At 53.9% G+C, this 12,593-nt stretch overlaps 1 protein-coding gene across 1 annotated transcript; it reads left to right on the forward strand.

The window, feature by feature from the left end:
- Window positions 1-3,009: 3,009 nt before the first annotated feature.
- Window positions 3,010-12,485, forward strand: MMP8 (matrix metallopeptidase 8; the record flags this gene model as incomplete). The annotated part of the gene is made up of 10 exons (XM_080815648.1): window positions 3,010-3,120; window positions 5,432-5,676; window positions 6,305-6,453; window positions 6,532-6,657; window positions 9,100-9,261; window positions 9,605-9,722; window positions 10,418-10,551; window positions 11,081-11,234; window positions 11,903-12,006; window positions 12,385-12,485. The coding sequence occupies 10 exons, from the start codon at window positions 3,010-3,012 to the stop codon at window positions 12,483-12,485; spliced, it is 1,404 nt and encodes a 467-aa protein (XP_080671774.1).
- Between the last annotated feature and the right edge of the window lie 108 nt (window positions 12,486-12,593).

Consider the following 12,593-nt stretch of genomic DNA (forward strand, 5'->3'; position numbering starts at 1 on the left):
TTGTGACCTCCGACTCCCCCTTCGGGATTCAGGCACACGTCCACACGTCCAGACAGCTTGGTGAGCTGCCTATGCCCATCTCACGGGGCTGGGGACTCCCCACACTTTATTTTAATTAAAGAGAAAACAGACTAAATCTTGCAACTAAATCTTGGGCCTAAAAACAGACTAAGTCTTGGGCCTTAAAAGCAAAGCCGAGCTATAAAAATCCACGTTGGTCTCTCTGCTGCGGGACAACACAGCAGATAATTGGGCCAGGTTGCTGTCAGAGGGGGTGGCGTTCCCGAACTAAAAAGATCCTGCCTTGGCTCATGCCCGTCCAAAACTTTATTTCTTCCCTCTTTTTACTTGGTCCAAAACTCCTGTTATATGGAACAAAGCCTTCATTTTTAATAAATCATTTGCTTTTTTTCTCTCTCTTAAGTTGACCCAGAAGGCAAATAGCCCCTAAGTTCATACTAAAGTGTACATGACTGGTGGCGTGGGGTGGCCCCATGCTGGCGGGGACGGGAGGGGGCGCGGCCCTGAGCGGGGACTGATCCTTTCCCCGTAGCAGGTTTTCAGAGGCGAGAGGGCCTGAGGGACCCTGGGCTCCGGGCATCAGAAGGCGGGAGGAGCAGACGCCGTGCGGGCACGGGGGGCCTGGCGTGAAGAAAGGATTTGGAAATCAGGAACGGGAGGCTCTAATCGCGCCCACGGCCTTCTCCACCTCCTGCGCCGGAGCCCTCCTGTCACCGCGGAGGACCTGGCGCCATCTGTCCCCACACGCGGGTACTACACTCTTCCTGTGTCCCTGTCCTTGTCCTCTTGGGGACTCCGCTGGTTTATACCTTCGAGCTCGAGCTCCCGCAGCTCACTCTGTCCCTGTTTCTTCTCTCTCCCTGCCCCCTCCCCTCCGGCAGCCTCCCGTCCCCCAGAGGGGGACCTTGTAGTTGTTTGTTCGTTTTGCTGTTGTTGTTTTTCTCCTTGGGTAAATGCCCAGAAGGGGTTACTGGGACATCTGGTAGTTCCACTTTTATTTTGGGACAGTTCTGTCTACTACAACATTTACAGAAACAGCACCAACTTTGGGTTCTTGTCCAAATCATTATGTTCGGAAGAAAGTGCCTTTATGACCTTGTGAAGAAGCCAATGCATCAGCGTAACTAAGGGTAGAGCAAGGTGAAGACACTCTTCTTCAGTAAGACGAGGTATTTTCACTGACGACCTAATGTGGAGGAAGTTGCAGCGTGATTGAGTTGGGGCCCAGCCGTGGCTGCCGTGATCACGACCTTAGGGCAGCTTGAACAACCTGGGGGTGGGGAGCATCCGCACGCATGCAGGGAATGGATTGCCCCATCTCAGCATGTCCACATCCCATTTCCCCTTCAAGGTCCAGCTCAAAGTCGACCTTTTCCAGGAAGCCTTCCTTGATTGCACCTCCCCCCACCACAGTTTTTTCCTCCAGACTCCTATAGCATTTCGTCTCAACTGCTATTATTTTTTTGAAGACTTTATTTATTTATTTTACAGAGAGAGAGGGAACACAAGCAGGGGGAGTGGGAGAGGGAGAAGCGGACTCCCCGCTGAGCAGGGAGCCCGATGCAGGGTTCGATCCCAGAACCCTGAGATCACGACCTGAGCCGAAGGCAGACACTTAACGACTGAGCCCCCCAGGCGCCCTGAACCACTATTAACTTACCTCCAGGAATCTGGTACTCATGACAGCACCTGGTGTGTTTTGCATTTTTAGAAAGCACATGAGACACACCAGGAGGGACCTGAACCACTGACCGTAGCATCTCAAAGGCATCATTTACATGCTAACACATGTCTGTGTCACACACATTGAGGCACGCATTTATACCCGAAACACCCGCCCTTGCAGAACGTGTAAATGTATAGAAGTGAGCACACGCAAAGATCATTCAGTGACATCATCTCGTGCACGTGGTCAGATAAGGGGGACCAAGGGACAGGAATTTAAGCCCGCCCCCCGGTCCCTGACCAGGGCAGCCACCTGGTCTGAAAACCCTCTCTGGAGGGTTTTTCATTCCTCATCTGTGAGCCAGACCTGGCACCCGCTTGTCCCCTGCCTGGACTTCCCCTGCTTCGTCGTGGCCAGCTGGACGCCCCGGTGGGAGAGCCTGACGGCTCAGGCTTGCTGAACACCGCCCTTGGGCTGAATCCTAACTGCCCCCACCTTAGCCTATGACTCACACAAGTCCTCTTTCTTCTCTGGAGGTGACTTCCCCTGCAGAGTACAAGAAGCCAGCATCCCGAGGCCGCGTGAGGTTATAACAGACGCACGGCATGTTATGTCCAGGACATAATAAATATGTGACGGATTGTTTATTATTATCACCGTCCGCATTGCTCTCCTCGTCCTTCCCACGGAGCGTCCAGCGTGCAGACTTCTCTAATCCATGGAGGCCGGATCCCCATCCCCCAGCAGCTGTCCCAGGACGCCCACACCAACCCTGCTTGCTGACCCCCCACTCCGACGCGCTCTCCTCCCAGCAAGGGTGGCTGTGCACAGAGCCGGTCGAGCGGGGGCCCCCAGGTCCCAGGCTAATGACGGCTAACCTGGCCATGCCCCTCCATGAACCAACACAGCACCGGTGGCGTCCCTGACTAGAAAACGTAAGCCACAGACAGCGGCTGACCGTCTCCTTCAGGAGTAACCCCCCTTGCCTTCTCCTAGACCACACAACTGTGCAAAAGTAAGTCTCTAACCAAAACCCCAAGAGCAAAGAATAGCAATTTGCGCTTATTTTTTCTGTTGAGAGCGACCCCCGCCCCCAGCCGGTTCTGGAGGACTAAATCACTGGAACGTTGCAACAGCGTCGGAGCGTAATTAACCCGTGTTGCTTCACATTCCCGATGGGGCAACTGCAGCAGACAGGGCTTTTATAAGGGACCAGAAGAGAGAGCAGTGACTGACCCACTATCTGGGGAGCTGGAAACACCCACAGTGGAGGGGACCCCTCCCGGAGGAAGGCCAGGAGGGCGGTGTTTGCAGAAAAGGCCATGTTCCGTCTGAAGACGTTGCCTCTCCTGATCCTCCTGTCCGTGCGGCTCTCCCAGGCCTTCCCAGTCCCTGGGGGATCCCCGGAAGAGATGGACGCACAAGTCGTTCAGGTAAACGAGCTCTCCGGTGGGCCGGTGGTTGACATGCTGGTTCTTAGGCAACTGTGTGGCTTGTTTCTATTTTTTAATTAAATCAGCCTGAAAGAAGGTATGTGGATGCTCTGTTTGAGCTCAAACATCTCATTTCTGGGATCTGGAGGGTTCCTAGCTGGAGATCCATTGAGAAGGAATGGTTTTATTTTATTTTATTTCTTACTGTGTCATGTTAGTCACCATACAGTACGTCATTAGTGTTCGATGTCGTGTTCCATGATTCGTTGTCTGCATATAACCCCCAGTGCTCTGTGCAGTCCGTGCCCTCCTTGATACCCACCACTGGGCTCCCCCATCCCCCCACCCCCTCCCCTCCAAAACCCTCCATCTGTTTCTTGGAGTCCATAGTCTCTCGTGGTTGGTCTCCCACTGATTCCCCCCCTTAGCCTAGTGTCCTCCGTGCTATTCAAGAAGGAACGGTTTTAACTATAAAACTAAGTGGTTTTCTTTCTCTCTCACCTAAGATTCTCCCCAACCGTTATGCGCGACCTGGTTCCTCCATGTCTGGTGCCTTCTGTGCTGACTGACTCTGCAGCCAGAAACCTCAGGGGGACCAGAGAGCGCGAGGACGGGCTATCGGAAGGAACTAGAAGTCAGTTCCTGGTGCAATGAGATGTCCTACACCAGATTCTCCTTCTAAATACACGTTTATAAATGTTTATAAAGCAAAACCACTAGTTATTTTCCATCATTACACGAAAGTCAGGCCACATTTTGAAGAAACACCAGGGAATGCTGTCGCGGATCTGTCGCGCGCATCGCAAGCATCGTTCGTTTTGTTTCATCCTTTTCCTTTTTTCTTAAATACCTCTCACAGGGGGAGTAGTGATAACCCCGGGGCTAACAGCGAGGGCTCCGCGAGGGCCGGCCGTGTGTGGGACGCCCCGCTGGGCACCTCGTCCATCCTCCCTGCAACCCTGTGAGGTGCTAGTTTTGCTCCCACTTGAGAGACCAAAGTGAATCCTAAGTCCTTTAAATGACGTGTCCAAAAACCGTAGCAGAGCTAAGACTAGAGCCCAAGCCTCTGAGTCCCACAGGTGGGAAGAGCACAGAAGTGCCTGTCTGGTGTCACCTGCCCGGGGACAGGTGTTCCCAGGCTGCTTGGGGCGAGAGAGACCGCTGACGTAGCCCCTTCCCCCCACCTCGGCGGCCTGAGCCGCGCGGCCCCTTGCAGAGGAGGCTGGTGGGGAAAGGCTAGTGTCCCCGATGGTGCCGTTCTTCCCGAGACACTGTCAGTTCTCATTTGGGAAGCCTCGGGGACAGTGGGGACCCACATTGTCACCTTGGCAGTTTCCCTGCATCTGGGCACACCCGTGTCTTAGCGAGGAGGATGGAATGTTCTCTACAGGAGCAGAAAGACGGTGAAAAGAGAATCCACTTCCAGTCCTGTCCATGTTGCTACAAAAGTTGGGTATTCGTCCTTTCTGATGGAGGCATCATACTCCATAGTGTATATGGACCACATCTTCCTTATCCGTTCATCCGTCGAAGGGCATCTTGGTTCTTTCCACAGTTTGGCGACCGTGGCCATTGCTGCTATAAACATTGGGGTACAGATGGCCCTTCTTTTCACTACATCTGTATCTTTTGGGCTGAGTGAAATAAGTCAAGCAGAGAGAGTCAAGTATCATGGTTTCACTTATTTGTGGAGCATAACAAATAATATAGAGGACAAGGGTAGATGGAGAGGAGAAGGGAGTTGAGGGAAATTGGAAGGGGAGGTGAACCATGAGAGACTATGGACTCTGAAAAACAACCTGAGGGTTTTGAAGGGGCGGGGGATGGGAGGTTGGGGGAACCAGGTGGTGGGTATTAGGGAGGGCACGGATTGCATGGAGCACTGGGTGTGGTGCATAAACAATGAATACTGTTACGCTGAAAATAAATAAAAAATTTAATTAAAAAAAAAAAGAGAGAGAATCCACTTCAGTGCAGTTAACACCCACAGGCACCAGCGCCCCTTGTTCTTTGTAACGAGGAGCGAGGCTCCCGCCAGGCTCCCGCCTGCACACCAGCGCTCCACGTGGGGATGTGGGCCTTGTCCCTTACGAAATACCCGCTTTTGTGTATCAACACTAACCGGAATGCTGAGCGGAAGGGCTGTCCTGACTCGTCCCTGCTCTCAGAGTCGCCCCCAAATCCGTGCTGCCGTCCTCTCGCGGGTCATGAGCCGGTTAGGAGTCCACGGCGACGCAGAGAGCGTGCAGGATGCCCGGGGAGTGGGTGGCGGTGCCCCAGCAGGGCCCCTTCCGTGTCTGTCTGTGCCCAGGATTACCTAGAAAAGTTCTACCAGTTACCGAGGAGAGGCCTGCGGTCGCAGAGGCAGAACAGCCCTAGCGTGATCGTGGAGAAGCTCAAGGAGATGCAGCGCTTCTTCGGGCTGAGCGAGACGGGGAAGCCGGACCGGCAGACGCTGGAGGTGATGCGGAAACCTCGCTGTGGGGTGCCCGACAGCGGGGACTTCATGCTAACCCCCGGAAACCCCAAATGGGAACAAACCAACCTGACCTACAGGTGAACGTTCAAGCCCAGAGCCCCACAGGGGTGTTTGTCAAGGCTTTGTGACGGGCCGGGCGCTGTCCCAGGACGCGGGATACATGGGAGACAGGTGTCCCTGCCCGGGGCAGCCAGAGCTGGTGTGAAGGAGCAAAGACCCCACAGGCTCTCCTCCCCCACAGCCTGACGCTCCGGACCTCCTCCCCCAGCAGTCTCAAGAGGACAGGGCGACATTAGGCAGTCTCTCTATGAACTCCATTGAGGACCCCAAACAGCCTCACTCGTTGCTGGGCAGACCAACCCCAGTTCCGTGCGTCCTGATCACAGCAGCGATACCCAGGATCGGTTCAGTACTGTGGTTTGCCGAGTTCTGGGCTGAATACTTAACATGTCCTTAATCCCCTCAACCCCTCTGCGAGCTACTATTCATGATGCTCTTAGGAATAAAGAAACTGAGTTTAAAGATCAGGAATGACCTGTCCAGAGGCAGGTCTATCTGCAGCCCTGACTCCGGTCGCCCTCCCGCCCCAGGCCCTCCCCAGAGCTGGTTCGTCACATACACCGCTCCCTCCCAGAGGGAGAACCATGGTGTGCCGACAGCCGGCCTCCGAACCATGAGTCCTCTTCCCATCTTCCCATTTTTAAGGATTATTGAGTACACCACACAGTTGTCAGAGGCCGATGTGGAGGAGGCTATTAAGAAAGCCTTTCAAGTGTGGAGCAACGCGTCACCCCTGACCTTCACCAAGACCTCGCAGGGAGAAGCAGACATCAAGATCGCTTTTGTCCAAAGAGGTAGGCTCGTCGTGCTCAGAGGGGCCCTTCTGGCTAACCCGGGACTCGGCAGGGACCCGACAGACTGTCTCGTTTCAGATCATGGCGACAATTCTCCATTCGATGGACCCAATGGGATCCTGGCTCATGCCTTCCAGCCAGGCCAAGGTATTGGAGGAGACGCGCACTTCGATGAAGAAGAAATATGGACCGTAAATTCCAGCAGTAAGTTAACCAAGATTGGGTCAACATGCAGCTCCTGACCCAGCTTCCTCCCATCAGAAGCCCCTCCTGAGTGCGTGCACACACACACACACACACACGCCCGAGTTACTGTAACCTTTCACACTCACACGGGCTGATCGTTCTAAATTTTTGAGACCACATAATGCTAAGTAAATTTAGGTTTTAAAAAAGCCCTAAGGCTAATTACTCACCTTGCTTTCCTAGGACATCCATCGAAAAGCTATAGACCGTGGCTAAATCCTGCCGTGTCCTGTTCCCATAAAGTTTTATTGAAACAGGGACGCCCTTTCTTGTTTATGTACTGTCTACGGCTGTTCTCACGGTTCAACAGCAGAGCTGAGTACTTGCTGCGGAAAGCACGCGGCTCACAGAACTAAAATACTATCTAAACCCTCACAAGCTTGGGGGCCGCTGCTTCGGGGCTTCTGTTTCTTTGTAATAATCTGAAATTTAATGATGTTTGGAGAAGGTCCTTATTTTGAAATCCAGAAACAACCGGGTTCTTTGAGAAAACTATCCCACTCAGAAAACAGCCACCCTACTTTTCATTGAGCTGTTTCATTTCACGGAGCTCGTTTTTGGTGGTTGTTCCTAGGGGACAAACCACCCTCTCAGGAGAAGACTGACAACGAGAAGAGTCAGCCCATTTGAAGGAAGAACACATTAGAAAGTAGGAAAGGAACCTTTAATCTTTGCTTGGAACCTGCTCCTCCCACCTTTTTCTCAATGTATGTGTTGTGAGCGTTTGCCCCGCCCGAGTCCCTGTGCTAGGCGCTGGGTATTAGCCAGAGATAAAGAACATTCTGCAGAACTTTGAGTTCCTCTTGCCCACCCCGACGGTGCACAGGGTTGTCCCCTCTTACCTGAACTAAGTGATCCAGATTCCCACCTGGGCTGTTTACCTCCAGTTCTGCTCTAAGCTTCCCAGCACCGCAGCAGACTTTACACCGGGAGAGCCTGTGGTGGGCCACGTTACCCTCTGGTGTAAACCTCCAGTACTATGTTTCTGGACCACGTGACATCTGGATGCCTTTCCTTGGCATCGAGGGCTCGTGGGAGTCGCCGAACGCGTCCTTCCTCCTGTCTCCCTGTTTCACCGCAGCAACCACACTGCGCGCGGACTGCTCCCACATCACACCACGTGCCTCCCGACCACCCCCCATCTGCTCACACGGCACCCCCAGACCTCCCTCCGAAATCCCTCTCTGCCCTGCCCCATGCCGCCCCTGTCTCGTGTTTCTGCTGGAAGTGAGGACTTTCTGCTCAGAATCCCAATGGCCTCTGTTTCTCTTTCTCGGCCGCCCTGCTCACTGCCCTGCGCCACTCGCGTCGCTGAGCTACAGCTCCCCTTCTAGACTGTGCATCATGACCCACCCCCAGACCCCTCACAACGTGCTCCAGCCCTCGGAGAGGCTTTTGAGATGCACTCGGAGGGGCAACACTGCAAGGATGGGATGGTCGAGAAAGAACGTCTTGGGGCCGGGGTAGAATTTCAGCAGGCTAGCTGTCGGTAGGAAACTGGACGCGGTCGTCAGGGCACAGGTCTTGCCATCAACCTGGATTTGGCTCCAGCTTGTCCGCTTACCGGTTGCAAGACCTCTAGCAACGTACCCGAAATCTGTGGGCTTCAGTCCCTTCACGGCAGAAATATTTCTAAATACTTGACACAAATGTGGGGAGGACTGAGTGGTATTGCACGGCCCTGCGTGTCGAAAGTGCTCCTTTCTAAGAGCTGAGCGCGGAGGACAGAGCACGCTGCGTCTGCGGGACGGCCGGCGTGAGGGCTTCCCCTCGCACGCAAGTCCTCAGGTGTCCGCTGGGCCGGTGAGGGGTCCTCGCTCTCGGCCGAGGAGCTCGGGCTCTGACGGAAGTGTGAGCCTGGAAGTCGGGGTCCCAGCCAGGGAAGGCGCTGCGCTCCTGGGAGCAAAAGCTGGGGAAGGAGCCGGTTTGTGTCTTTCCGACAAGGGGGAGGCTGGGGAGTCCTTGAAGCTGCTGGGAGAACTGGGAATCCGGGAGGCCAGGCGGGTCCGTCTGCATCTGGGGCCGGTCCTGACCCAGCAGGGCTCTTCTCTAACTGAAGGGTGAGGGCCGGGGGGCTGAAGCGGGCGGCGGAGCCCCACAGGACGATGGAGCCCCCCGCCCCGCCGGGTCCCCTCTCCCGGGCTGGGGTCCACACCCGTGCAATACCAGAGTCCGATCGAGGGCCGTATTTCTTGCTTCTGAGCTCTGAGGAGGAGCTTCCCGCACGGGAACCGCCGGCTCCTGCCCTGATGCGAGCAGCCTCCGTCTCTTCAGGTGCCTGAAGGGGAGATGCGGGAGAGAGGCGGGGCGGGCGGCTCCTCGGGGCCCCGTAGGCCTGGACGCCGGTTCCTCGAGGGCCTACTGTCCCCGCCCTTGCCGCCACGCTCCCTTGCGTTTCAGGTTACAATCTGTTCCTCGTCGCCGCCCATGAATTTGGCCACTCCTTGGGGCTCGCGCACTCCACGGACCCCGGGGCCTTGATGTACCCCAACTACGCCTTCCGCGACCCCAGCACCTACACCCTCCCCCAGGACGACATCGACGGCATCCAGGCCATCTATGGTGAGGCCCCTGCGAGAGCCCCGGGCACCCGGGGAGGCACCGGCTTGTCTGGGGCGTCCTTGAGAAGAGGGACGGGATGAGGCGTTTGGAGTAGCGCGTGGGGAGGGGGAGCACGGAACTCGAACTATTTTACTTCTCAGCTGAAGCTGGAATATCTCTGAAAACCCCCGTCCCGGTTTAAGGTGACTCGAAGGGGGCCACATGCTCGGCTGCTTTGATCCCTTGTGGGAGGGCCCGGCGGGCTTTCTCGTCCTGTGAAACCCTCCGCTCCCCGAGGAGCGTCCCACGTGCTCCAGCACTCACACGGCACGGAAGCTGATAAAAAGCTTTTTTTTTTTTTAAGGTCCTTCAAACAACCCCATCCAACCAACCGGACCGAGCACGCCCACGGCCTGCGACCCCAGACTGACGTTTGACGCCATCGCCACACTCCGGGGAGAAATACTATTCTTTAAAGACAAGTATAAGATTGAACTGTTTCTTCCTTGGACTTAATTTGCCAGCGTGACTTAGAGCTGGGTTCTGATCGGTCCCCGGGGACCCATCGCGTGCCTTTTCCTCCAGGTCCTGGGCTGGTGCAGCCCATTGCAGTGGGTTGTGCTTTCTGAGTAACTCGAAATGTCCAGGAAAATTAAAAAACAAACAAACAAACAAACACACATAAACATTCAGATGTGGGTGATAGCATGGGGACCCGGGCTCTGGCTGCCCATGGGTTTACCAGACACCAAAACCTCATCCACTCCCACTCACATTCAGTCCAGGGAATGGGACTGAGTCCAGGATAAGCTGGGGCAGGTCACGGCGCGGGTCGGGGTTTTCAGTCTTCCGCCGGCTGCTTTGCGACTGTGGGATCAGGGGCCGATTCACTCTTTCGCTTTTGCGGGAAAACTCGAAAGAGTCTTGGCATTCTGTAGGAACAAGAACCTTGCCAGGGCGTGCCGAGGGGACGGGGCACATGTGATGCTAGAAGGTCACTCCTAGGAGCTCCCCTAAAGCCTGGGAAGCACCCTGGAGGTGAACAGCCCTGAGCACGTTGGCCACGGTGCCAGAAATTGCCCCCAGGACGGAGTCCCGCCGTCCCTGCAGTGTCGGCCGGGCGGGCACACGCAGGGGACCAGGGACGCTGCCTGCTCACAGCCCTGTGCTCCGCTAGGTACTTCTGGAGGAGACACCCTCAGCTGAGAAGTGTCGAACTCAACTTCATCTCCCTCTTCTGGCCGTCCCTGCCCGACGGCATACAGGCAGCCTATGAGGATGTGGACCAGGACCTCGTTTTCCTATTTAAAGGTAACTGCCTACAGTTTTCACCCTGTTTTCGTTGTCCCCAAAGCGAGGGGAGGATTTCTTTGTGGTCCCTTCCGGGGTGAGAGGAGCTGAGCCGATGAGAGCATGTCCCCTGGCTGGACTTGGTCAAGAGACCTGGGCTGGGTCGGGACCCGGCCACTCGCTGCTCCGGGAGCTGGAACAGCTCTTCCCGCCTCAGCCCCGCTACCCCACGCCGTTGTTTTCTTCCCTCCTTGTCCCAGGTCTAACAGTGTCCGAGCCCCCGCGGTGGTAACAGCATCTCTACATCGAAGGCTCATGACCTGACAGAGTCCCCCAGCCACGAGGCCCTGCTCGTCGGGCTCAGAGTTGTTAGCGGGGGCTGGGGAACCACAAGGGCTGATACAGCCCGATGAACTTGACCACCTTGGTCTTTTCAAGACTCCTGTTCCGTTGTTTCTGTGATGAATTTATCCCAAGACTAAGAAGTGATACCACATGTTGTTGCAGGAGCAGAAAACCTTCTCTAACGTGTGATCCGACTCGTTGGCAGGTAGCCAGTACTGGGCTCTGAACGGCTATGACATTAAGCAAGGTTACCCCAGGGACATCTCAGACTACGGCTTCCCAAGCAGCGTCCGAGCGATCGATGCAGCTGTTTACTACAGGAGAAAAACCTACTTCTTCGTAAACGACCAGATCTGGAGGTAGGGCAAACTGTTGTTTCAGTTGGAGGTAGAAATCTGCCTGTTTACTGTCTACGGACCACTAACAAGCAGCCGTCGAAGGTTCTAAAACCCGGGTGATCTCGGATAGGCATTCTTTCTCACCAAATGATCGGTGTTGACATGGCTTTGGAAAGTGTCATTTTTATAAAATTAAAAAGTCTTCATGACGGTTTTGAAGATTCTATGTCAGGAAACCAAACCTTGAAAAAGCCCCGGGAAGGGAGGCAAAGAAAGAAGATGATTCTCGGGAGATGAATTCTAATGCACTCAAGAGAGCCCACAAAATGTGGGGGCCACACTGGACTTGTTACCTCACTACTGGGGGTGGGCAGGGGTGAGAGGAAGAGAGGCTGACTATGTACCCATCAAGGAAATCTCAGAAAAGCAAACCCTTCTTTCAGAAAATAACATCGTGCTAGCCATCAGAAGCCTGCTTCAGTGTTGATGCTACCCGCATACTTTATAAATGGGATTTTGTACCCTTAGGTAGAGAAGTCCGCCATTCTTAGGCCCAGGATGTGAGACATTATGAAGACCGAATGAGAAAATATGTGTGAGGACACTTCATAAAGTATATGTAATTTAAAGAAAACTGTTGTCGTCAGATACTTTACTGACTTTAAAACATGGGACTTTTTTTTCATCAGATATGATAACCAAAGACAATCCATGGAACCAGGTTATCCCAAAGCCATAGCGAGTATCTTTCCGGGAATAGAAACCAGAGTTGACGCAGTTTTCCAGCAGGATCGTAAGTAAAATAATAATAATAGGGATAATAATAATAATAAATTTGTTTAAATTTTTAAAATAGCATATTTGCATTTAAATGTTACATTAGAAACAACGGAGAACATCTGAGATCTAAAAGCTAATTCAAGGGGCACCTGGGTGGCTCAGTGGGTTAAAGCCGCTGCCTTCGGCTCAGGTCATGATCCCAGGGTCCTGGGATCGAGCCCCGCATCTGGCTCTCTGCTCAGCAGGGAGCCTGCTTCCCCCTCTCTCTTCCTGCCTCTCTGCCTACTTGTGATCTCTGTCCATCAATTAAATAAATAAAATCTTTTAAAAAAAATAAAAGCTAATTCAATACTTTATCTTTTTTTTTTTTTTTTTTTTTTTTTTTTTACAGATGTCTTCCTTTTCTTCAGTGGACCAAGATATTACGCATTCGATCTTGGTGCTCACAGGGTCATCAGGATCGATAGAAGCCAGCGATGGCTGAACTGCTGAGAAAACCAAAGCCAAGTCGCACCTGCTCGCACCCCCTTTCTGCCTGAGGAGGGAAAGCCCAGTTTGCACAGCCCTTTTCCTGCATCTTGTTTATACTTTTCCTAACAT

Source organism: Martes martes (genome assembly GCF_963455335.1).
Source record: "Martes martes genome assembly, chromosome: 10".
Taxonomy (NCBI): Eukaryota; Metazoa; Chordata; class Mammalia; order Carnivora; family Mustelidae; genus Martes; species Martes martes.